Source organism: Acartia tonsa, chromosome 7 (genome assembly GCF_053477335.1).
Source record: "Acartia tonsa isolate MP-2025a chromosome 7, ASM5347733v1, whole genome shotgun sequence".
Classification (NCBI taxonomy): Eukaryota; Metazoa; Arthropoda; class Copepoda; order Calanoida; family Acartiidae; genus Acartia; species Acartia tonsa.
This window is the reverse complement of record NC_137266.1, coordinates 52,321,103-52,344,747: the sequence shown is the minus strand read 5'-3', so window position 1 is coordinate 52,344,747 and position 23,645 is coordinate 52,321,103. Positions and strand designations below refer to the sequence as shown.

Sequence of the window (23,645 nt, the reverse complement as noted above, 5' to 3'; positions counted from 1 at the left end):
AAAACTTATTAAAAAAAATATTTTTTTACTTTTTACTATTTCCATATTTAGGGCAAGAATATTAGATTAGATATTTTTGTTTTAATGTTTTAATTAAAAATTACATAGAATTTTATTTTTATTTAAAAAAATTTGTTCATGAAAGATGAATCCTTCTATTTCTAATAAGAGGGAAATTTTTTTCATAATGAACATTCAGCTGATTCTGACCGCCCACGGCTGTTTGCTAAATATCGCTTTTCTTTTTATTCACATTATTATTTATGATTGACTTACAAAAAGCCCTGGGCGGTTTTTGAATTTCGTCTGCTTCTAAATTTAGGGATGGGGAAGTAGTATTTTACCATGAAAAAGGGGTGAGTATTCATCCTCTTATCCTTTTTCCTTATGGTTCTGTTTGTATTTTATTATATAATTATTTGGGGAATAATTGCTACTAAGATTTTGTCCAAATAGTTTTGAAACTTTTCAGCGGCATTTGAGCATTTGGACGGCTTTTAGTAAAACATAAAAATATTGATTAAGAAAATAATTATTAAAAGCGAAGTTATATATTATTAGGGCCTGTATGTCTGTCCGTCCGTTTGTAAAGGCAAGCTCTTATCTTTAATTTGTGCATGTTAGAATTGTCCTATTGACCAAACACTTTTGGTGACGATTTCTGTAATAATTAAGTACGATTTAGAAAGCGAAACAATATATATATAATCTCTACCTGAAAGTCCATACATCCAATGGATGAACGAACTGACCAATAAATGAGGTTCAAATTAGGAACCCAAAATGACCACAATTTTTCTCCTGTCATAATATCCGTTTATATTATATATCCATTACTTTTTTTCATGGATGTTGTCATCCTTGTTAAATTTTCTCAAGCAAAATTGTAAATTTTTACTACAAGCCGGAATCAGGAAAGATTTTTCAGACAGACAGGAAGGAAAATAATAAGAAAATGTAAAAGTTTGTTGAAAATAATAATAAAATAGACTTTTTATAGTGAAATAATATGTGAAAAATGAAGAAAATGGTCTAAAACCATCCAAGTACTTGATTGGATGTGATTTTAAAATTATTGAAGTATCAGAAAGTTATAAAAGGTAAAATATTTTTAACTTTATCTCATACGATGAAAATTAATTATTCTGGTACCCAAAATTTTTAAATCACTTTATCATATTTGTTGACTTTAAAACTTAGGGTCCGTTTACTAATTTATGATTTTAGTTAAAATCAATGGTAGTGTCTAAACTTTTTAACCTGTATTTTTATCTAAAGAATTAAGGGGTTATTGGCCATAGAGTTTATCATCATTGGGGGGTGTATGTCAATTTTTCGTCTATTTTTCTAGATACCTGACCTCGTTGTTTTTAATGAATATGGTTTTATTGATTTTGTTTTGTTTTTTTTGGGGGGGGGAGACATGCCTTTTTCTAGTGATAAGTTTTTTATGATATAATTATACATTTGCCTATACATCCTAATACTATTGAGTAGATAATTGTTTAGTTCTATAAAAAACCCCTCTAAAAAAATTCTTAAAATAAATTCAATAAATACAGCGAGATCACAGGGTTCTTAGGTACGAAAAGTTGACATAACCCCCTCCCCCCCAAAATTTTCGGATGGGTGAGGCCTTCGTCGCTTATTTATATTTTTTTAAATCTATTTGGGATCTATCCGTCCTTTGTATTTGAGATCTTACTTAACAACATACATGCATCAAGCTAAACAAATAAATTTTCTTATAAATCTATGAATCCATCTATCTTTCTGTCTAATAAAATATCAATCCTTTTTCTAGATAATTGGCCCCCATGTCGGGGACGAAGCAGTTGTCGTATTTGTTCTCCCGCCTCCATGGCGCTTTCTCCGCCAGCACAACGCCACCGCCCCCACGGCTGGAGATTAATCGGCGGACCATCGAGAAAACTTGGAAACTAATGGATAAGGTAAAAATTATACAGGATATAAATTTCCAGCATGGTTTAGAAACCGATTACTAAAAAATTCATGTATAGCATCGTATTACAGACACGAATATATAAAGATAATGCAATTAATACCAGTTTTGTTAGCACGGGCCTTCAGACCCTCAGGTCTTACAAAACTGGTTTTAATCTTTTATCTTTTTATTTTGATATCCGCGGAAAGCTATCTATAATACGATGCAATAAATAACTTATCTAGCTCGAACTTTCTAATATTTAAATAACCATGGAGGAAGGGAACATTGGACTACAAAAGGGGGGGGGGGGGCGAAAGTGACACTTTTTGAAACCAAAACTAAAAGTCAACAAAGGAACTAAACTAAAAAAAGAGTTACAGGTCTGAGATTTTGCATGGCAGTTGCTTTATAGGGGTAAAATATGGAACTGTGAAGAAACGGCGGCGCAACCGCCGAAAACCGCAGTTTCCCGCCGAAATTTTTTTTGCCTTTTCTTGGCGGTTTTCGGCGGTTGCGACGCCGTTTCTTCACTGTTCCATATTGTACCGATATAAAGCAACTGCCATGCAAAATGTCAGACCTGTAACTCTTTTTTAGTTGAGTTCCTTTGACTTTTAGTTTTGGTTTCAAAAAGTGTCACTTTCGCCCCCCCCCCCCCCCCCCTTGTACTGGTCTCCAAAGTTGTATACATATGTACAATTTACATAAACACGTTCTATCATTAGTTGGCTTTAAACCTAAGGGTGACTTTTATCAAATCAAGATTGGGTCGTTCTAACGTGCAGTTTCTAAACAATTCCATTATAAAATTAGAAAAGGTAGGTAATTTTATTTTTCAAAATTAGGAGTGTATGTAATTTACGATCATTATCCATGTACGTACAACACCTTTCGGTCTACCGGTTTTATTTATTTTATGTTCAGGTTGTGAAGTTATGCCAGAGTCCGAAATTAAACCTTAAGAATTCTCCACCATTTATACTGGACATCCTACCAGACACATATCAACATCTTAGATTAATCTATTCTAAACATGAACAGGTACTCAATGTTTTTAGCATCTTTTTTGGGTACTACTAGGAAGGATAAAAAGTTTTTCAATTCTCCGACATTTATACTTTGGGGATTCAGTACTCAATATTTAGATATAGAAATAGATATATTTGCCAGTGTTGGTTGTATTTATAAAACTATTATACATTAAGCATCTTTAAGAATAAAGAAGTAAGTATTTGTAGATTAAAAGTTTAGTATCTTGAAAATATAAAATCTCTGAAATTTAATGTGACAAAGTGTTTTAGTTTCCTTAAACTAGCGGGTTCGCCCCCTAAGGGGGGGGGGGGGGAAGTTCTGACACTTTTGCGTAAACAGTGATTATAGGCTTTGTCTTTGGACTGAGAGGATAGGTTATTAGGGATAAAATCATTCTTATATGATGAATTTCCCCCAGATTTAAGATTTTTTGGATAGGCCTCCAGGTTCCGGAGCTCCAGGCCTCCAGGTTGTCTCTCTACAGGTAAAAATTAAAAAAAAAATTTAGGAGTTAGATGTCAGCTTATGAGACAAAATATGTATGTTTTTTCTTCAAATATGTAAATAACAATCAAAAAGAAGTATATTTTGTTTTATAAGTTAACTTCTAACTCTTCAACAAAAAAAATCTTATTTTTAATTTATACCTGTACAGAGACCACCTGGAGGCCTGGAGCTCCGGAACCTGGAGGCCTATCCAAAAAATCTTAAATCTGGGGGAAATTCATCATAAGAATGATTTTATCCCTAATAACCTATCCTCTCAGTCCAAAGACAAAGCCTTTAATCACTGTTTACGCAAAAGTGTCAGAACTTCCCCCCCCCCCCCCCATAATTAAAATAAATTAAACGACTTTACAGGACAACCTCACTTTACTAATTTTTCTTTTCAGGAACGCATGGAGATATTAAACAACAATGAATATTTCAAAGTTTTCCTGGAAAATCTTCAGAAAAAATGTAAACAAGCAATCAAACTTTTCAAGGCAGGGTCAAATTTTACAGCCACAAATATGGATAGATAGATTTACTGATATGCATCTGATATATAAGGATAGACTGATAAACATCATAAATGCTTAAACAGATAGATATATTTATTGATTGGCTGATACTGATAGACAAAGAGACATTTTGGAGGTTGATAGATAGACAGATAATTACACAAAAACAAAGATACCTAAATAATACACTTACTAAGTTACAGAATCAGATAGATGGATTGGACAAAGAGACATGTAGATAAAATGTAAATATTCTTATAAGATATAAAGTATACAAAGATGTACATAGATAGATAGAAGGATAAACAAAAAGATAGACCGACAGATTTACAGAAAATTAACTAGGTATATATTTAAAAGAAAGCATGAATTTTAAAGTCACAAATGTTGTTAGTGAAAATATTTAGCTAGATAGATAGATAATGTTAACAGCTGTAATATTTGACCCTCATACTTATTGCCAGGAGGGGAAGGATAAGTTGTTTGATGAAAATTCTCACTACCGAAGAAATCTTACCAAATTAAGTCTTGTATTTAGTCATATGCTATTTGAACTCAAAGCAATTTTTCCACAGGAGCGTAACCGTGACTATTAATATTACTTACTCAGTACGATTAAAGGGGGGGGGGGGGCGAAAGTGACACTTTTTGAAACCAAAACTAAAAGTTAAAGGAACTCAACTAAAAAAAGAGTTACAGGTCTGACATTTTGCATGGCAGTTGCTTTATAGGGGTACAATATGGAACTGTGAAAAAACGGCGGCGCAACCGCCGACAACCGCCGAGAAAAGGCAAAAAAAAATTCGGCGGGAAACGGCGGTTTTCGGCGGTTGCGCCGCCGTTTCTTCACAGTTCCATATTGTACCCCTATAAAGCAACTGCCTTGCAAAATCTCAGACCTGTAACTCTTTTTTTAGTTGAGTTCTTTTGTTGACTTTTAGTTTTGGTTACACAAAGTGTCACTTTCGCCCCCCCCCCCCTTTGTAAAGTATTATTCTTTAACCAACATGACAAATATATAGTATAGATGTATTGTATATACAGATAACTACCTGCCTGCCTTTTCCAATGACCTTTTTACGTCTGCTAGCAAATTGTTTTCTGCTACTTGGCTATGTAAATATTCCCGACACTATTGGTTGATTTTCAAAGACCCAATAGAGAGTTGGCACAAGGTCCTTGGAATGTGGACCTCTAGTGTTTTATTCTAATCTCCAACCAATCATGATTTTTAAAAAAGTTTCTAAGAACTAAAAGAACGTGTTTTAAACCTTAAGCTAAATAAATTTTATAAATAGTCGTATGGATGTACGAACAAACCTTGTCCTGGTTATAAAGTGGCTGTGCTATTTAGAGAATTAAAAAAAAATATTGAGCAACCATAATAGAGAAGAAAAATTATAAATAGAACTTAAACGACTGACCTACCTACTGTGATGACTATTAGAGTAGCTTCGCTACTAAAAATCTCTTTAACAAGAATGACAACATCACTGAGTATTGTAAGTGTTGTTATAGACGGGAAGGGAGGGGACATTGGGACAAAGTTTTATAATAACGTTTTTTATTCGTTGGCTCAACAACATTGGGGACTTTTGTAAAATTTTGATTGGTTTGTTTATTCAGTTGAGTGTCCTAACGTTTCAACCAATAAATGTAATTTACAAAAGGGACACTGGGGATGTACATCGATATATCGGCAATTGTCTTATCCCTTTAGATCCATGCATAACATTACAGACTGACAGACAAAGTGAATTACAGAGTAACTTTGCAATTAAAAAATAATTCAGTCACGGTTACGTAACAAAATATCCAGGGCTTTTATTCCGGTGACCAGTTTAGAATAACAAAGGGAGATGCGGCAGATTTCTGGAAAACTAATTTCTCAGACAAAACTATCGTACCTTGGAAACAGTTTAGGTTAGTTTTTATATTTTTAAACACGCAGAGTTTATAGCGCTTGGTTTGTTTTATTGAATAGATAAATAATCTCTAAATCTGCCAATATGAAAATAGTGAAGGAACAATTTATTCATATTATTGGTTAAAACGTGGACATATTTTGTTAGAAAAGGGCCATTATTTTTTCATTTCGTTCGCATAACAAGTGAGCTATAAATATTGGCATTTCTTAAGATACAGCTTTGCTTGGGTGCATAATATTGTGTAAACATTACTTCTTTTATATGATGGGAAGCATATGACAAAACATAGTTACATCTTGCAATATTCCATTTACCATTCTATATGTTTAGATTAACATTGAACGAGGTGCATAGTATAAGCTCCGGGCTGGAGGCAATGGCCCTCAAGTCAACCATTGACCTCACATGCAATGATTACATCTCCAATTTTGAGTTTGATGTTTTTACAAGGTAATTATTGTTGCAAAAGTAATAAATGTTTAAGTATAGATGTATACATCTGACCTTTAGATTACTTTGTCTATATTTCTATCCACGATTATTTCGTGTTTCTTAATTGTTGTCAACCTTCTCGCGAAAAGCTGAAAATGAAATAGCCTAAAGCCATCACAATAGCTATGTAAAGGTTACCTAAAGTAGAGAACCTTATTGGTTCAGTTGTTATTGAGATATTAAGCTTCAGACAAAAAAAACCTTACTACTTTATAATATTTGATATTGTTTAGGTTATTTCAACCGTGGTGTAATCTCCTGAGAAACTGGCAAATTCTGGCGGTCACACATCCAGGAATGTTCATCTTTCAATTCATTTGTAACTGAGTAATATACGGTTGAATAGAACCGGTTCTCATCCATACGAAAAAACGATGTCTAGCATCTTATTATATACAGTTTTCTACGAATATAAAAATTTACAATCATAAGGTAAAAAACAAGAGATGCCGATGGCGCCGGATTAAAAAAAACTCGTTTTAATCTTATAGTGTATATTTTTTTATATCTGCGGATAGCTGTTTATAATTCAATTCATTCAACATACAGAAATATCAAAACACGGACGATTACGTATAGAAGTTATTATCAGGGAGGGATGGGGACATTTTTAATGTTTAATTTAATAATTACACTAGTTTCCAAATTCTCATTAATTACCTTTTGTTTATTCGTTGGCCTAACAACCATGGGGACTTTGATTGCTTTTTTTTGGTTGGCTCATTAAGTTGATTGTCCAAAAGTTTCAACCACTAATTGTAATCTACAGAAATTTTTGTTTGTCATCGTTTAGCAGCCCTTGTCTAAGTCTTATTCCTTTAGATCCCTTGGTAAAAAATATAATGAATGAATATCTGAATTTAAAATAACATTAACAAAGGTTATGTTGCCTTTCTAACTTATGATGAAGTTAAGGCGAGGCTACACAGACACATACAGAAACCTGGCAGGTATACAAAGGATAGATAATTTCATTTGATGTCCAAAGATAGATACTTTATCAAAGGATATATAGTAAGTTAGGTGCTTTTTAAAGAATGCTGAGTTAAAATAATTAAAAATAAAAAGATCTAATGTGTGGTGGCTGAACTTAAGGATATTTAGAACCGTCCTATTTACTTCAAACTTTAAAATTTAAAATTGGTAATTACCCCAAAACTATCTCCAATAAAGATTCTTTTATTTAGTTATGTGTTTCGCTTGAGCTTTACTACATTGGGCTTCCCATAGCATCAGAGTTTCTATATCCGAAGGGGAAGGGAAGTGGGCAAAACATAGCCTAAAACCATCCAAAGACTTTCCCTTAGTAATAAATATTCTCAAATGGATCTTTTATTTATTTAGTTTAGTCTTCTGCTAGAGTTGTACTACATTGGTCCAGTGGTTTCACATAGCATATAGGGGCTCTGTATTCGAATGGGAAGTGACTTTGATTAAATATAGCCAAAAACCACCCAAAGGCTTTCCCTATAAAGATGTTTTTTTTTAGTTATGAGTTTAGTTTGAGTTGTACAAGACTGTTGCAGTGGCTTTCCCTGGCATCTAGGGGCTTTGTTTTCAAGGAAAGGGACGCGGGCAACAAAAATAGACTAAAACCAACCCTCTTTTTTTAGTTATGTGTTTCGGCTGAGTTGTACTCGACTGGGCCAGTGGGCCATAGGCTATGTGACCTCGGATGGAAATATCCTGCAGACAATTCCACAGAACAAGTCTCTGTGCCAAGCCTTGCTGGACGGGTTCAGAGAGGGATTGTAAGTACCTATTATTTCTTACTGCCTATCGGACAAAGAACAACCCCTTCTTATGAATGAAAAAGATTTGAATAAGTATTTTGTTTCTTCCATAACCCCTCCGGGGCCTATACCTGCGAGGCTTCCTTATACTCAATATAACCTAACCTAGTTTCAAGTAAAATACAAACACATGAAAAGCTTACATACCTTATATATGACTGTTAATCTGTCCGTCTGGTGATATAATCGACTCTAAATGATCGCTCAGAATATTTTGTTAATTGTTGGTGATCGACTTTCGGATTTTACAAATAAAGGGAAAATTTTTTGTAATTAATTTTTATTTAACATATAGTTATCCTGTTATTGCTGCTCTTCTTGTGTACATAAATGTCTTTTTTTTTCTTCAGTTACCTGTATCCTGATGGGCGGAGCATCAATCCAGATTTATCCTGGGCTGTACAGGCCACTCCTGAGGACCATGTCAAGGTAGATTGATGGATAGACAGATAGACAAGTAGACAAATAGACAGATAGATAGATACATACTTACGTTAGCTAGATAGACAGACAGTTACCTGTATCCTGACGGCCTGAGCATAAATCCAGATTTATCCTGGGCGGTACAGGCCACCCCTGAGGACCATGTCAAGGTAGATAGATAGATATATAGATAGATGGATCGATGTATCGATTTATGAATGGATAGACATACTGACTGACTGACTGACTGACTGACTGACAGACAGATTTGGTGGTCCCTGGGGCTTTCAATCCCTTTGGGCCAACAAAACTGAAATTTATCCCGTATATTTTTCATTTTTAATACCTCAATAACTTTTAGGTAACTCAAGAGCAGTATGAGCTGTATTGTGAGATGGGGAGCACCTTCCAGCTGTGCAAGATCTGTGCAGAGAACAGCAAGGATATCAGGATTGAACCCTGCGGGCATCTGCTCTGTACACCGTGCCTAACCGCTTGGCAGGTAAAGATAAAATTAAATTTTTTTTGGGAAAAAAATATATTTTATACTTTTGTTAGGTTAGGTAGGGTTAAGTAAGGGTTAAAGGAGCTCTGCAGGGATAGTACTACTTCGTAGGGATGTCGCCCCGCATAGCCTAGAATCATATTCTTTCAAAAAATTAAATAGAATGATTTCAATGGTCCATTTATTGAAAGCATGAGTGAAAGCAGCTACAATTTTTTTACAGCAAAAGTATTTTCTGTTTGTGTCTTGAAAAAAAAACAACATTTTTTTAGTGGGGGAGGGGGGGAAGAAAATGCTGACTTCCCTTATTATCCTTTTATACAAATCTGCTAATGACCCATACAAATCTCCCCTATAAAGTTACACAATTATTTAGTGTTTTAAAAGATCTTTTGAATAGACAAAGAGTAATGCATTTACTTACTTTTTAAGAACATATTTATTTTCATTGTGAATCGTTGCTCTTTTAAATATTGTTTTTCAATTGTATCTGCTATATTTATAAAATCTAAAAATCAAATAAATAAGGGGGGGGGGGGAAGTTTTGCCACTTTCGCTTACTCCGTGATTATTGGGCTAGGTATTAAAGTTAGACTATAGGTTATTTGGGATAAAAGTTTACTTTTGGGTAGTAGCTCACGTACTTTTAATCATTTTTTGGATAACCCCACCCCCTAGCCCCCCGGTAGATATACCACACTTTTCTGGGATCTTGCTGAGTCAAGTATCAACTGTTGGGAATATCAAAGGATGACTCCATGCAAAATTTGAGCCGGATCCGGCCAAAACCAGCCGTGAATTTTATGAAAAACCGGTTTTTTCCGGTTTTTAGGGGGTATCTGTAAATCGATTCAGCTGGAGCAAAACCGGTTAGAGGTACAAAAAATTTTACTTCACATGAAATTTAGCCAATGCAATTGCCTACAAAAATGTACTTCATCATCAACTTGATTGGACAACTCTTTCCCCTCCTAAATGTCCATTAAAACCTCGGAAACGGCAAAAATCGCCAAAAATCACGCCTTCGGCGGCAAATAACGGCTAAACGGTCAGCCGGAGGCGAATGAAACATAAATAAAGAAATGTCTGCCTCAAAAAGTTGTTCAACATCAAAGAGATGCTTGAAGTCTCTAAAACGACTCCTTCCCCTCCTTTAAGGGGAAAAACTGAAAAAACGTGATTTTCAAAAGTATGCCCACTTCGTGGGTGTGGGGGGCACTGAACCTGTCACCCAAGGGTCACCAAATATAAAGTCTAGGCGGCCCACAATGCTGAATTTTCACCAAGTGAAAGTCTTGTGTCATTATCTCTTATGAGAAAAAAGTTATTAATTAATTAAAATTTCAAATTGTGATTTTTTGATGGATTTCTTTGATGAAATGACAGGCCCATCAATTTTTAGGCCATTTTTTGCGGTTTTTGGGCCGTCACGCCCAAACGGTTTGAGATAATCTCACGGGACCTTTTGCCCAACCTAAGTCTGGTTATTTATGAGGTCTAGGAAAAAAACAGACTTACGCAAAAGATTATAATTATAATCTTTACACAGAAAAATGGCACGAGGTGAGGGTTTGAGGGGGCAAAATGAGCCGACCAGCGATTTTTGACGGCACGCAGCGACGTCGTGCTTCATCCAATCCGGGATTTTTTTTTCTTAGACCTTACAAATAACCAGGCTTAGGTCGGGCAAAAGGTCCCGTGAGATTAACTCAAACCGTTTGGGCGTGGCGGGCCGAAAACAGCAAAAAATGGCCTAAAAATTGACCAGCCTGTCATTTCATCAAAGAAATCCATCAAAAAATCACAATTTGAAATTTTAATTAATTAATAACTTTTTTCTCATAAAAGATAATGACACAAGACTTTCACTTGGTGAAAATTCAGCATTGTGGGCCGCCTAGACTTTATATTTGGTGACCCTGGGGTGACAGGTTCAGTGCCCCCCACACCCACGAAGTGGGCATACTTTTGAAAATCACGTTTTTTCAGTTTTTCCCCTTAAAGGAGGGGAAGGAGTCGTTTTAGAGACTTCAAGCATCTCTTTGATGTTGAACAACTTTTTGAGGCAGACATTTCTTTATTTATGTTTCATTCGCCTCCGGCTGACCGTTTAGCCGTTATTTGCCGCCGAAGGCGTGATTTTTGGCGATTTTTGCCGTTTCCGAGGTTTTAATGGACATTTAGGAGGGGAAAGAGTTGTCCAATCAAGTTGATGATGAAGTACATTTTTGTAGGCAATTGCATTGGCTAAATTTCATGTGAAGTAAAATTTTTTGTACCTCTAACCGGTTTTGCTCCAGCTGAATCGATTTACAGATACCCCCTAAAAACCGGAAAAAAACGGTTTTTCATAAAATTCACGGCCGGTTTTGGCCGGATCCGGCTCAAATTTTGCATGGAGTCATCCTTTGATATTCCCAACAGTTGATACTTGACTCAGCAAGATCCCGGGGCTCAAAAACCTCCTAAAAATGAACCTAACCTTAATTTTCTCAGGAACAATTTGACCAATTGAGATGAAAATTTAAACTTAAGCTTTTATGCTTATAAACTAACTTTAGTTTAGAAGTCACCCCCCTGCCGCCAACCCCTAGCCCTCCGGGACTACAAAAAACCCTAAAAATGAACCTAACCTTAATTTTCCCAGGAACCATTTGACCAATAGAGATGATTTTTTAAACTTAAGCTTTTATGCTTAAAAACTAACTTCTAGTTTAGAAGTCACCCCCCTGCCGCCAACATCTAGCCCTCCGGGGCTCCAAAAAACCCTAAAAATGAACCTAACCTTAATTTCTCAGAAACCATTTGACCAATAGACATGATTTTTAAAACTTAAGCTTTTATGCTTATAAACTAACTTCTAGTTTAGAAGTCACCCCCCTGCCGCCAACTCCTAGGACTCCGGGGCTCCAAAAAACCCTAAATATGAACCTAACCTTAATTTTCTCAGGAACCATTTGACCAATAGAGATGATTTTTAAAACTTAAGCTTTTATGCTTATAAACTAACTTCTTGTTTAGAAGTCATCCCCCTGCCGCCAACCCCTAGCCCTCTGGGGCTCCAAAAAACCCTAAAAATGAACCTAACCTTAATTTTCTCAGGAACCACTTGACTAATAGAGATTATTTCTTAAACTTAAGCTTTTATGGTTATAAACTAACTTTAAGTTAGAAGTCGTCATCAACCTCTAGCCCCCCGGGGCTCAAAAAAAACCTAAAAATGAACCTAACCTTAATTAAAATTTCTTATTTGAAGAGTTAGAGGTACATTTATTAAACCAAATTTATTTTTGGATGTTATTGACATATTTGCTGAAAAAATTAGAATCGGCCTCCAGGTTTAGGTGCTGCAGGCCTCCAGGTCCACTCTGGAGACAGGTAAAATTAAAATTTCTTATTTGAAGAGTTAGAGGTACACTTATTAAAACAAATATGCATCTTTTTGGTTGTTATTGACATATCTGCTGAAAAAATGAGAATCGGCCTCCAGGTTCAGATGCTGCAGGCCTCCAAGTCCACTCTGGAGACAGGTAAAAATTAAAATTTCTTATTTGAAGAGTTAGAGGTACACTTATTAAAACAAATATGCTACTTTTTGGATTTTATTGACATATCTGATGAAAAAATTAGAATCGGCCTTCAGGTTCAGGTGCTGCAGGCCTCCAGGTCCACTCTCGACAGGTGAAAATTAAAATTTCTTATTTGAAGAGTTAGAGGTACACTTATTTAACCAAACATGCTTCTTTTGGTGTTATTGACATATCTACTGAAAAAATTTTAAATCGGCCTCCAGGTTCAGGTCCTACAGGCCTCCAGGTGGACACTGGATAGGTAAAAATAAAATTTCTTATTTGGAGAGTTAAAGGTTAACTTATAAAACAAACTATGCATTGTTTTTGATGTTAATAACATACTTGAAGATAAAATTTAAATCGGCCTCTAAGTTCAGGTGCTGCAGGTCTCCAGGTCCACTCCTGAGACAAGTAAAAATTAAAATTTCTTATTTGAAGAGTTAGAGGGCAACTTATAAAACAGAATATGGATCTTTTGGCTGTTATTACTATTTCTGGAGAAAAATATTAATTTGGCTCCAAGTTCAGATATTCAACTGGCCAGCTGCAACCAGCGGTCACCAAGATGCAGGTAAAAGTGTCCATATCAAAAAGCATCAATGAATATGATACCTAACATGTTTTTAAAAACTGAGAAAAAAACAGCGAAAATATCTGAAAATACCCCCAAAAAGCCATCTGGAAGCCTGCAGTACCTGGAGGCCAATTTTATTTTTTCTTTAAATATTGTAATATTATCCAACAAGATGTTTATTTTCTTGTGAATTGACCTCTAACTGTTAAATTAAGAATCTAAAGGGGGGAGGCGGATGTGCCACTTTTTGAAACCAAAAGTAAAAGTCAACAAAGGAACTCAACTAAAAAAAGAGTTACAGGTCTGAGATTTTGCATGGCAGTTGCTTTATAGGGGTACAATATGGAACTGTGAAGAAACGGCGGCGCAACCGCCGAAAACAGCCGTTTTTCGCCGAAATTATTTTGCCTTTTCTCGGCGGTTTTCGTCGGTTGTGCCGCCGTTTCTTCACAGTTCCATATTGTACCCCTATAAAGCAAATGCCATGCAAAATGTCAGACCTGTAACTCTTTTTTTAGTTGAGTTCCTTTGACTTTTAGTTTTGGTTTCAAAAAGTGGCATATCCGCCTCCCCCCTTTTTTCGTGTCTAGAGTTGAACTGGAGGCCTGCAGCACATGAACTTGGAGGCCGATTTAAATTTTTATCTTCAAGTATGTTATTAACATCAAAAACAATGCATAGTTTGTTTTATAAGTTAACCTCTAACTCTCCAAATAAGAAAATTTATTTTTACCTATCCAGTGTCCACCTGGAGGCCTGTAGGACCCGAACCTGGAGGTCGATTTTAATTTTTTCAGCAGATATGTCAATAACATCCAAAAAGAAGAATATTTGGTTAAATAAGTGTACCTCTAACTCTTCAAATAAGAAATTTAAATTTTTACGTACCTGTCTCCAGAGGGGACCTGGAGGCCTGCAGCACCTGAACCTTGAGGCCGATTCTAATTTTTTCAGCAGATATGTCAATAACATCCAAAAAGATGCATATTTGGTTTAATAAGTGTATCTCTAACTCTTCAAATAAGAATTAATTTTACCTGTCTCCAGAGTGGACCTGGAGGCCTGCAGCACCTGAACCTGGAAGCCGATTCTAATTTTTTCAGCAAATATGTCAATAACATCCAAAAATAAGCATATTTGGTTTAATAAATTTACCTCTAACTCTTCAAATAAGAAATTTTAATTAAGGTTAGGTTCATTTTTAGGTTTTTTTAAGCCCCGGGGGACTAGAGGTTGGTGGCAGGGGGCGTCTTCTAAACTTAAAGTTAGTTTATAACCATAAAAGCTTAAGTTTAAGAAATAATCTCTATTAGTTAAGTGGTTCCTGAGAAAATTGAGGTTAGGTTCATTTTTAGGTTTTTTTTTGGAGCCCTGGAGGGCTAGGGGTTGGCGGCAGGGGTATGACTTCTAAACTAGAAGTTAGTTTATAAGCATAAAAGCTTAAGTTTTAAAAATCATCTCTATTGGTCAAATGGTTCCTGAGAAAATTAAGGTTAGGTTCATATTTAGATTTTTTGTAGCCCCGGAGGACTAAGGGTTGGTGGCAGGGGGGTGACTTCTTAACTAGAAGTTAGTTTATAAGCATTAAAGCTTAAGTTTAAAAAATCATGTCTATTGGTGAAATGGTTCCTGGGAAAATTAAGGTTAGGTTCATTTCTAGGGTTTTTTGGAGCCCCGGAGGGCTGGGGGTTGGCGACAGGGGGGTGACTTCTAAACTAGAAGTTAGTTTATAAGCATAAAAGCTTAAGTTTAAAAAATCATCTCTATTGGTCAAATGGTTCCTGAGAAAATTAAGGTTAGGTTCATTTTTAGGATTTTTTGGATCCCCGGAGGGCTAGGGGTTGGCAGCAAGGGGGTTGACTTCTAAACTAGAAGTTAGTTTATAAGCATAAAAGCTTAAGTTTAAAAAATCATCTCAATTGGTCAAATTGTTCCTGAGAAAATTAAGGTTAGGTTCATTTTTAGGGGGTTTTTGAGCCCCGGGGGGCTAGGGGGTGGGGTTATCCAAAAAATGATTAAAAATACGTGAGCTACTACCCAAAAGTAAACTTGTATCCCAAATAACCTATAGTCTAACTTTAATACCTAGCCCAATAATCACGGAGTAAGCGAAAGTGGCAAAACTTCCCCCCCCCCCCCTTAATCTCTATTTTATTTCATAAGATTTATATTATTTTATTCTCATCAAGTAATATACTAAATAGAACTTAATTTAACATTCAAAATTATTGTTTATTGATTTTGAATTGAAAATTCACGTGGGAATAGTTTTTGAGAAGTTTTTTATTCCAACAAACCATTTCAGAGATTTATATACAGACAGATACCTTGTTGCTGTTTTTCATTTTAATTTTTGTTTTAAGGACTCTGAAGGAGGAGGGGGTGGCTGTCCGTTTTGTCGGGCAGAAATCAAGGGCACCGAACAGATTGTCGTCGATCCCTTTGATCCGACCAAGCACACAACTGTGACAGCTGCAGCGGCTGCTACAGCCGCTGCCGCCGCAGCAGCTAACAACAAAGCCTCAGGTAGAGATGATAGCGCCGTGGCTACTAGCAGCAGTTCAACTGCCAAAGTAGCAGGCAATGATGCCACTACTGCTAGTAGTACAGGCGCTACAACTAGAGATGTTGTTGTTGTCAATAATAGCGCACAGCATGTTGTTGTTGGGAGTAGTAGTAATGATCCCATGAATGTTTCTACTGCCTCTACTGCCAGTATAGCTTTGCATGATAGTTTTTCGCCAGGCAGACTCAATGAGGAGGTCCAACTACCCCCCCTGTTGCCCCAACACGACAGGGTGGCAGCATTGTCCCTGCAGGATGGAGGATCTATCAGCAGGAATCTTGATCAGGCCACCCCCAACAACAACACCAACAACGTAGCTGTTATTGGTGATCATAGTGTTATTGAGGTTAATTTTGTTGAAGATTCTGATCATGAAGTGAATAGCAGTAACTGCAACATTAACAGGCCAATGTCAAATGCCACAACTTTTCTTTCATCAACTGCATCTAATTCATCATCACCTATGGCATCAAGCTCAATTACAACAATAACATCCTCATCCACAACTATGATCAGCATAATGGGACATGCCAAGAGCACACCAACTGTCGTTCAGAAAGTGTCAGCGCCAGCCGACTGCATAACCTCAGCTGTGTCATCCGTGATGATATCAGCTGATCATTCTGCAAGTAACTCAACTGGAAATGATGTATCATCATCGGTTGAGTCAAAAACGTGGCGTCCCTCAAGGTTTCTCAAGCACAACAGCAATGTTGTTGCAGCACGCGGCAACAGCAGTCGGTCAGCCTCGGGGGGGTCACCACACCATCAAGCAGTTGTCACCAGTTCTTCCACCATCAACAACACTAGTTCAGTCTTAGTCACAACAACCTCATCATCCACGCCAAAACAGCGCCCGCTTCCGCCAATGACGACAGCTGCGAGTAGCATTACTACAACAGCTATTTCTCGCCAAACTTCCACCGGCTCCGACTCCGATTCACGCCAAAATTCGTTTTCCCGCCATGAAATGTCAACATCTGACTCACAACATTCGCGCCAAAATTCCGTTTCCCGCCAAAATAGTGGTGGCGGTAATGCTGTGCACGTTGGAACGCCAAACTCGAGGCGACAATTGAGTATTGATGAAGGGCGGCGGCATGGTGACACGCCAACCTCATCTAGGCGGCAGCAGAGTTTGGACGGCGGCTCTGGCCGGGGGACACCTGCTAAAACGGCGGCAGCCGCAACAAATGAAGGGCCAAATACTGCTGATCAACGGCAAAACTCCACGGCTATACGACTAAACGTCCAATCGCGGGATTATGAAAATTATTTGTTTCATAACTCTCTGAATATTGCATGAGTTTCAATTTATTTTTTTATTGTTTTGCATATTTTATCTTCATAATTAAAAATTAGATTTAAAAATGTCATTAAATTAGAAAAATCATTTATGTGTTAATTTAATTTTTCTATTCTCTTTAGATACCCACTAGATTAATCATATTCATATTAAATCTTTTTCTTAGATATTAAATGTTAGGTAAATCACTTATTGTTATCTACAGAAGGGGTTATTTTGTGTATCATTATTGGGGATGCACATTAGGGTGGGTCGATTTCGGAATTTCACATTAGTTGACATTGGCAAGGGTTACTGGGCCAATATAAAACCCTGTAAAACTTGAAAGAGGTTTTTTAATCCAAAAATAATGGGCGCGCGGGGGGTGTAAAATGTGCCCGCCCCCTTATAAAACCAAAAATTTAAATTCCTTCAAACACAGGCATGTTGCATATCAAAATGACCGCATTGAAATGCTGATTACAGATCTGAAAATCGTTTTGAAAAATATTGATTCAGTCTGAAATGATTTTCAAATAACCTACTAAAATGAACAATTTTGACCAAATCAGCTGTTTTTAGGTACTTAATGAGATCTTATTCGAACTAGGAGCAATATTTTTCAAAACGACTTTCAGATTCGTAATCAGCATTTCAATGCGGTCATTTTAATATGCAACATGCCTGTGTTTGAAGGAATATAAAATTTTGGTTTTATAAGGGGGTGGGTACTATTTATACCCCCCGCGCGCCGGTAGCCGTAGAAGCCAAGTCCACATCTTATGATAACAGTAAAATCTAAAAATAGGGTGAAATGGGCCCACCCTAATGCACATCAATTTATCAGCCATTGTCTTATCCCTATAGATCCCTACAAATTCTATCTATTTATGTTTTTAATTTTTCAAATGTAAATTAACTTTTTAAGACAGAATTTTTGGGATTTTTTTAACATATTCTATCATTTATCCTTTTTCATAAATGTTTTATTTTCTATCATAAATTTTGATGTTAGATGTTTTTTTTAATTAGAATTTAAATGTTATTTTTAAAAAGTTATTTAATTTTTTGTACATTATTTTTTATTGTTTTATTTTTGTGCTTCCATTTTAAAAAGGGCAGGGAGGTGGCTTCTAAAGAAAAACTTTTCTTCCTTAATTTTCATTTAAGAGGTTTTGCGCACTTTAAACATTTTTAGCAGTAAAGGGGGGGGGGGGCGGGGGGGTAAGTTGGAATTGTATTGGCCAAAGCTTCTGATAACCATGAATAAGATTATTGATCTATAACATCGTATTACAAACACGAAAATTAAAATAAAAATCAGTTTTTTTAGCCAGGGCCTTTGATTTTAATCTTATTAATTTTCATTTTAATTTCCGTGGAAAGTGGAAATGTGATCATGTGATCACTTAAAGGTTTTCAGTCCCTCCCCGCTTAAACAAAACCTTGGTGAATTATTGTAAATAATAAAAACAAATTGTTTGATAGCATATCTACTCTACTACTAACTTTGTCCGTTTGCCTATACGTCGTCTTCAAAAAAGTTCTTGTGTTTTTTATTAATCAAATCTTATTTATGATATTAATCTTAAATGATGTTTAGTTTTTAACATTTGATATTATTCTATGAATTTTTTATACCTAATAGTTGTATTTATTTACCTAATTTTTTTAAAAGCATGTTCTTTATTTTATGTATTAAATAATGCCTAAGAAATTGACATATTAAGATCAGTTTTTAAAAATTGATCATTGTCAATTTCTTAGGCATCCAATCATATATATGTTACATTTTATCCAACTTTAGGAAAAAATATTTGATGTATTTTTTTATGTTATAATTTCTCTAGATACATTCTGTTTTAGTTTAATTTTGTATTTTTATATAGAAAATAAATTAACATTGGAATTTTGTCTTTTTATTTTGTTGTTTTTTTTTGCTTTTATGAATGTTTTATACTTGTTTTTTTTTGTATGCTCATTAAATATAGCTGATAAGTTTATATACTACCAACGAAACCTTTGATTGCACGAATTTGGTCCTTTCTTGATAAAGATTTGCGCTTGTTTATAAGCTACGGTATTCTCAGGGTATAAGATAATGATTGATGATATACAGCCTACACCAACAACGAAATTAATTCGTAAAAAAAAATCACGAAACCTCTACCTTTCATTTCATTTCACCTAAATTTTCAGCGGTCATTGGAGGGCAACACATAAAAGAATATGCCCCCTCATATATATTTTAGATTTATTTCCCTTGTTTGCTATACCTTATTCCTGTATGATATACTAGCGGCTACATCCCCTAGAAGCCTCTAGGGGCACTTAAGAAGGAGAGAGTCGAATTTTATACCCAATTTCTTATTTTAGATTTTTAAAAAAAATTTGGGGGGAGCGAAAAAAATTTTTTTTGGGGGGGGGTGCCCCCCACTCATTTTTATTTTAGTTTAAATTTTTAATTTTAAATTTTAAAAAAACATTTTTTTGGGGGGGATTTTTCATTTTTTTGGGGGGGTTGGGGGTGTCCCACCCCCCAAGAAAATAGTTATAAACCTTCCCGGGACCTATGAGAAGCTACCCTGTTAAGGAGAACCTGATCGGTTCAGCGGTTAGCGAGATCCTTCGGTACAGACATCCTGTTACTTTAGTATGAGGGTAAGAATAAGAATTAACCTGTCTGTAATTATTAAAAATAATGGCTGTATAGCTTGGGGACTACTAGTTTGGAACCAACTAATAATCTCAAAATCGGCCAAGAGAAGTACAAAGAAGGTACATTCCAGACATGTTATTGGTTAAAATTTTGTACAGATTTAGTTCACATAATGAATAAACTAAATTTCTTAAAATAAAGCTTTCCATGTGTAAATACGAAGTAAAAAATTCACCCACTCGTACTTAAAATACAACCCTCTTGTCTGAGCAGAGCACACTCCCTCGGTTTTGGATCAAGAGGAGTGTCAAAATTTTCCCTGGCAAAACCCTGTGCACGCCACTGAGATAGAATGTTTGACTGCCTTTTTCAAATCGTTTTGGCATAGAAAATATTTTTTAATCAGTAGGTTTATATGGAAGTATTAGGGTGTCTGTTTATCTCAATGTTTGTTTTTTGCTTTTTGAAAATTTGGAGTTTAAATTCAAAATCTGGTTTCTGTCAGCGTTTTAGTAGTGTAGCTCCTCTACATATTGAAATATCCGTCCATATGAAAAGTTTAGGGGGTAACGTGATACTCTAGGCTTTTATTCAAGATAGACGACTGAAATTTTCAGACGTAAAAAAAGTTCATATTCTACATATTTTAACCAAATTTCATTAAGATTTGTCTATTAATTGGGGTGCTAGATCGATTCCTAGATTTTTAAGTTTTCGTGAATTTCTCGGCTCCTTTTTTAGATATAAGACTGAAGGGATTGAATGAATTAACATTCTACTCTACATACTTCCATCGAGTTTCAGATCGATTCTTAAATTTAAGTTTTGGTGATTTGTTTTGATTCCTATTCATGATAGACGACTGAAATTTTTAGGGGTTGAGTAAGTTTATATTCTACATATTTCCACAAAGTTTCATTAAAATTTGTTTATTAATTTGGGTGCTAGATCGATTCCTAGATTTTAATGTTATAAATTTTAAAAGGTTTTGTGATATAATTTATATAAGTTTTATTTTATGACACTGCTCTAAAGTTATTTTTTTCCGGATGTCCCACCATAATTACCTATGGATGTTGTCATCCTTATTTCATTAAATAACACACAAATATATTTAATTTTTAGGTCTACTACTGGATTGTTCAGATGGGGATACTGAACCACACGAGGTAGAATATTAGTGTCTAAAGTATCTAAAATAGTAACAGGATTTTTGTATCTGTCTGTCCCAAAGGATCCCTGTAACCGCTTAACATATATGGTTCTCCTTCTCATAGGTCCTGGGAATGTTTATAACTGGAGTAGACTCTAGCCTCAACCCCCTCCCCCCCTCAAGTGTTACTTATCGATCTTTGTTATATCAGGATATATTTCTATGATTTTATATATGCTCATTTGAAGCTGTTGGTCTTTTTTCGCTGTTTTTATAGCTGTGATATTGTATTTTTGAAATTTTTTTTATGACAATAACCTTTGGAATAATACTGGTTTTTAAAATCAGATATTTTTTACTATACCAATTTTTAATGATTTAGAACTTTAGACTCTGTATGATTATTTATTTTTCATAACTCTTTGTATGATTATTTATTTTATAAGTCTTTGTTTGCTTGCTATTTTATAACTCTTTGTATGATTATTTATTTTATAACTTTTTGTATGGTTGCTAGTTTTATAACTCTTTGTATAATTGTTTATTTTAGAATTCTTTGTATGATTGCTATTTTTATAACTCTTTGTATGATTGTTTATTCTATACTCTTTGCCTCATTTTTATTTTTGTTCTCTTTGTATGATTATTTTTTTTTATTTCTTTGTTGATAATATCAAGAAATGGATTCATTTTTACTCGGATGTTACACAGATTTTCATGTTCTCTAATAAAGTGAAATATCATAATATCCACGTATATATTACATCCATTATAATTTGTAAATTAGTTGATGTATATGCTGATTGTATTTTTTAGAATTTAGTTGTTTCCAATTATTTTATTTTATTTTTACAATACCTATTACAAATTTTTTGGTGGGAATTTTATGGTTATTTTTTGGTCATGTTCTTTGCTATTTATGGATGTTGTCATACTTGTTTGTTTTTATGGCATAATATAAGCACAACATATAACACTAAACTCATTATTTTTTTAGGGTTGGGCCGGATACTTTTTTGTCCAGATACCGGATATCCGGTATCCGGATAGATTCAATATCCGGTATCCGGCCTGATATCTGGCAAACGCTCGATATCCGGCAAATTTTCGGATATACGGCCGGATAACCGGATATCCGGCAGTAAATATTAGCCGGATATTCGTAATTCGGATAGTTTCAATATCCGTAACCGTCCGGATATCAAAAATGGTAGGATATCCGGCCCAACCCTAATTTTTTTTTTAATTTTGCTGTTTTTGGACAAAATCGTCTTTTACTAAAAATATCAATGTTTTATTTTTTATAAATTAATGTATACCTTAAGTTTTTAATTACTTTGTTATTATGATTTATTAATTTACATATAATTATATTTTTATTTCTATAATTTGTTTTAAAATAAATTCTTTAATTTGTGTTATTTTTTCTTTTTTATAATTTGTTACAATTTTTTATTACAATGTTGTTTTTGTGAAAATGTAAAAAAAGAATATTTTTGTTAATTTGACTTTAGCGTAGCTTTCGATCGTTTATGAAATAGCATTTATTTCTATTTTGTACCAAAGCATCATCATTTAACAATGGATTTATTAATACTTGGATCTTAAACCAGATTTTCATGTTCTCTAATAAAATGAAACTTGCAGCGGGCTAAAATAATTATTTCCTTTCCACCCCGCCCCCTTTACCACATCTCATCACCTTCTACTGGATGAACGAACTAACCAATAAACGAGTTCCATGTTAGCAAGCTAAATTGACGAATTCTTCATTGTTATGGGAGGTTTTATGTACTATAAGACATTCAAACGATTTTCAATAAACTATGCATTAAAAAACATTTTTTAGACAAATATTTTGAGCTATTGATGCAAAAAGACTAAATTATAAGTTAAATTTTTTTGCAAAATAATTTTGATGTCTGTTTGACTATAGCCACTATCATTTAGCTATCAATGTATCCTTCTGTCTATCTATCTATCTATCCATCCATCTGTCTATCTATGCATCTATCTATCCTAGGTAAAGGTAAACCCAAGGCACAGGTCTACAAGTTTATAAGATTCTTTATCATTTGTCTATCTTTCTATCTACTGTTAATCTATCTATCTTTCTTTCTGTTTATCTATCTATCCATCTATTTAGGTGAAGGTAAACAAAAGGTATAGGTCTTCAAGTTTGCCAATATTCTTATCATTCAGCTATCCATCTATCTTTCTGTTTATACATCCATTTGTTTATCTTTCTGTTATCTATTAATCTATCTGTTCATCTTTCTATCTATCTATCCATCCATCTGTCTATCTATATATCTATCTATCCTAGGTAAAGGTAAACCCTCGGTACAGGTCTCCAAGTTTGACGAGGTCCTCCCCCAGTCCTACAATGACGCTCACCTCCTCAGGGACTTGCTGTCATATAATTGTTTTTGGGTGTTATCCCCCCCCCCACTCCACAAACATTTTTTTTTTCATGGATCTAAAGGAATAAGGCAATACATGTGTGACGAAACAGCGAAAAGTGCCTCCTAAAAAACTGCGTCATTCAATACAAAGTACCAATAATAGGCCAGCATAAATTGTCATTTGCCAATGGTAAAATTTGTACTGACCTCTCATAGGTCACTTGTTTTGTATGACGTCATTTTTTGGCGGCACTTTACGCTGTTTCTGTAGGACTGCTTACATCGCTGAGACTAAGTTTCATGAAA

General features: G+C 34.9%; 1 protein-coding gene across 2 annotated transcripts; it reads left to right on the top strand.

Moving 5' to 3' along the window:
- The first annotated feature begins 830 nt into the window (after nucleotides 1-830).
- Nucleotides 831-17,390, top strand: Cbl (E3 ubiquitin-protein ligase CBL). Of its 2 annotated transcripts, none has more exons than XM_080166600.1 (13): nucleotides 831-1,100; nucleotides 1,805-1,952; nucleotides 2,873-2,989; nucleotides 3,874-3,966; nucleotides 4,449-4,560; nucleotides 5,805-5,907; nucleotides 6,243-6,362; nucleotides 6,638-6,700; nucleotides 7,286-7,354; nucleotides 8,018-8,155; nucleotides 8,548-8,626; nucleotides 8,982-9,122; nucleotides 15,635-17,390. In XM_080166600.1, the coding sequence occupies exons 2-13, from the start codon at nucleotides 1,818-1,820 to the stop codon at nucleotides 17,141-17,143; spliced, it is 2,679 nt and encodes an 892-aa protein (XP_080022726.1). In that variant the 5' UTR covers nucleotides 831-1,100; nucleotides 1,805-1,817; the 3' UTR covers nucleotides 17,144-17,390. The 2 variants fall into 2 exon arrangements, with proteins under 2 accessions (XP_080022726.1, XP_080022727.1); XM_080166601.1 differs by lacking the exon at nucleotides 8,548-8,626 and adding an exon at nucleotides 8,712-8,790 and having other exon boundaries at nucleotides 15,635-17,384.
- Nucleotides 17,391-23,645: the final 6,255 nt, after the last annotated feature.

What these genes read in the sequence shown, in the direction of transcription:
- Cbl (XM_080166600.1), top strand. Translation starts at nt 1,818, where the DNA reads ATGTCGGGGACGAAGCAGTTGTCGTATTTGTTCTCCCGCCTCCATGGC. An exon ending in CTCCTGAGGACCATGTCAAG is followed by an intron (nt 8,627 to 8,981) that starts GTAGATTGATGG and finishes AATAACTTTTAG; the next exon opens with GTAACTCAAGAGCAGTATGA. An exon ending in CGTGCCTAACCGCTTGGCAG is followed by an intron (nt 9,123 to 15,634) that starts GTAAAGATAAAA and finishes TTTTGTTTTAAG; the next exon opens with GACTCTGAAGGAGGAGGGGG.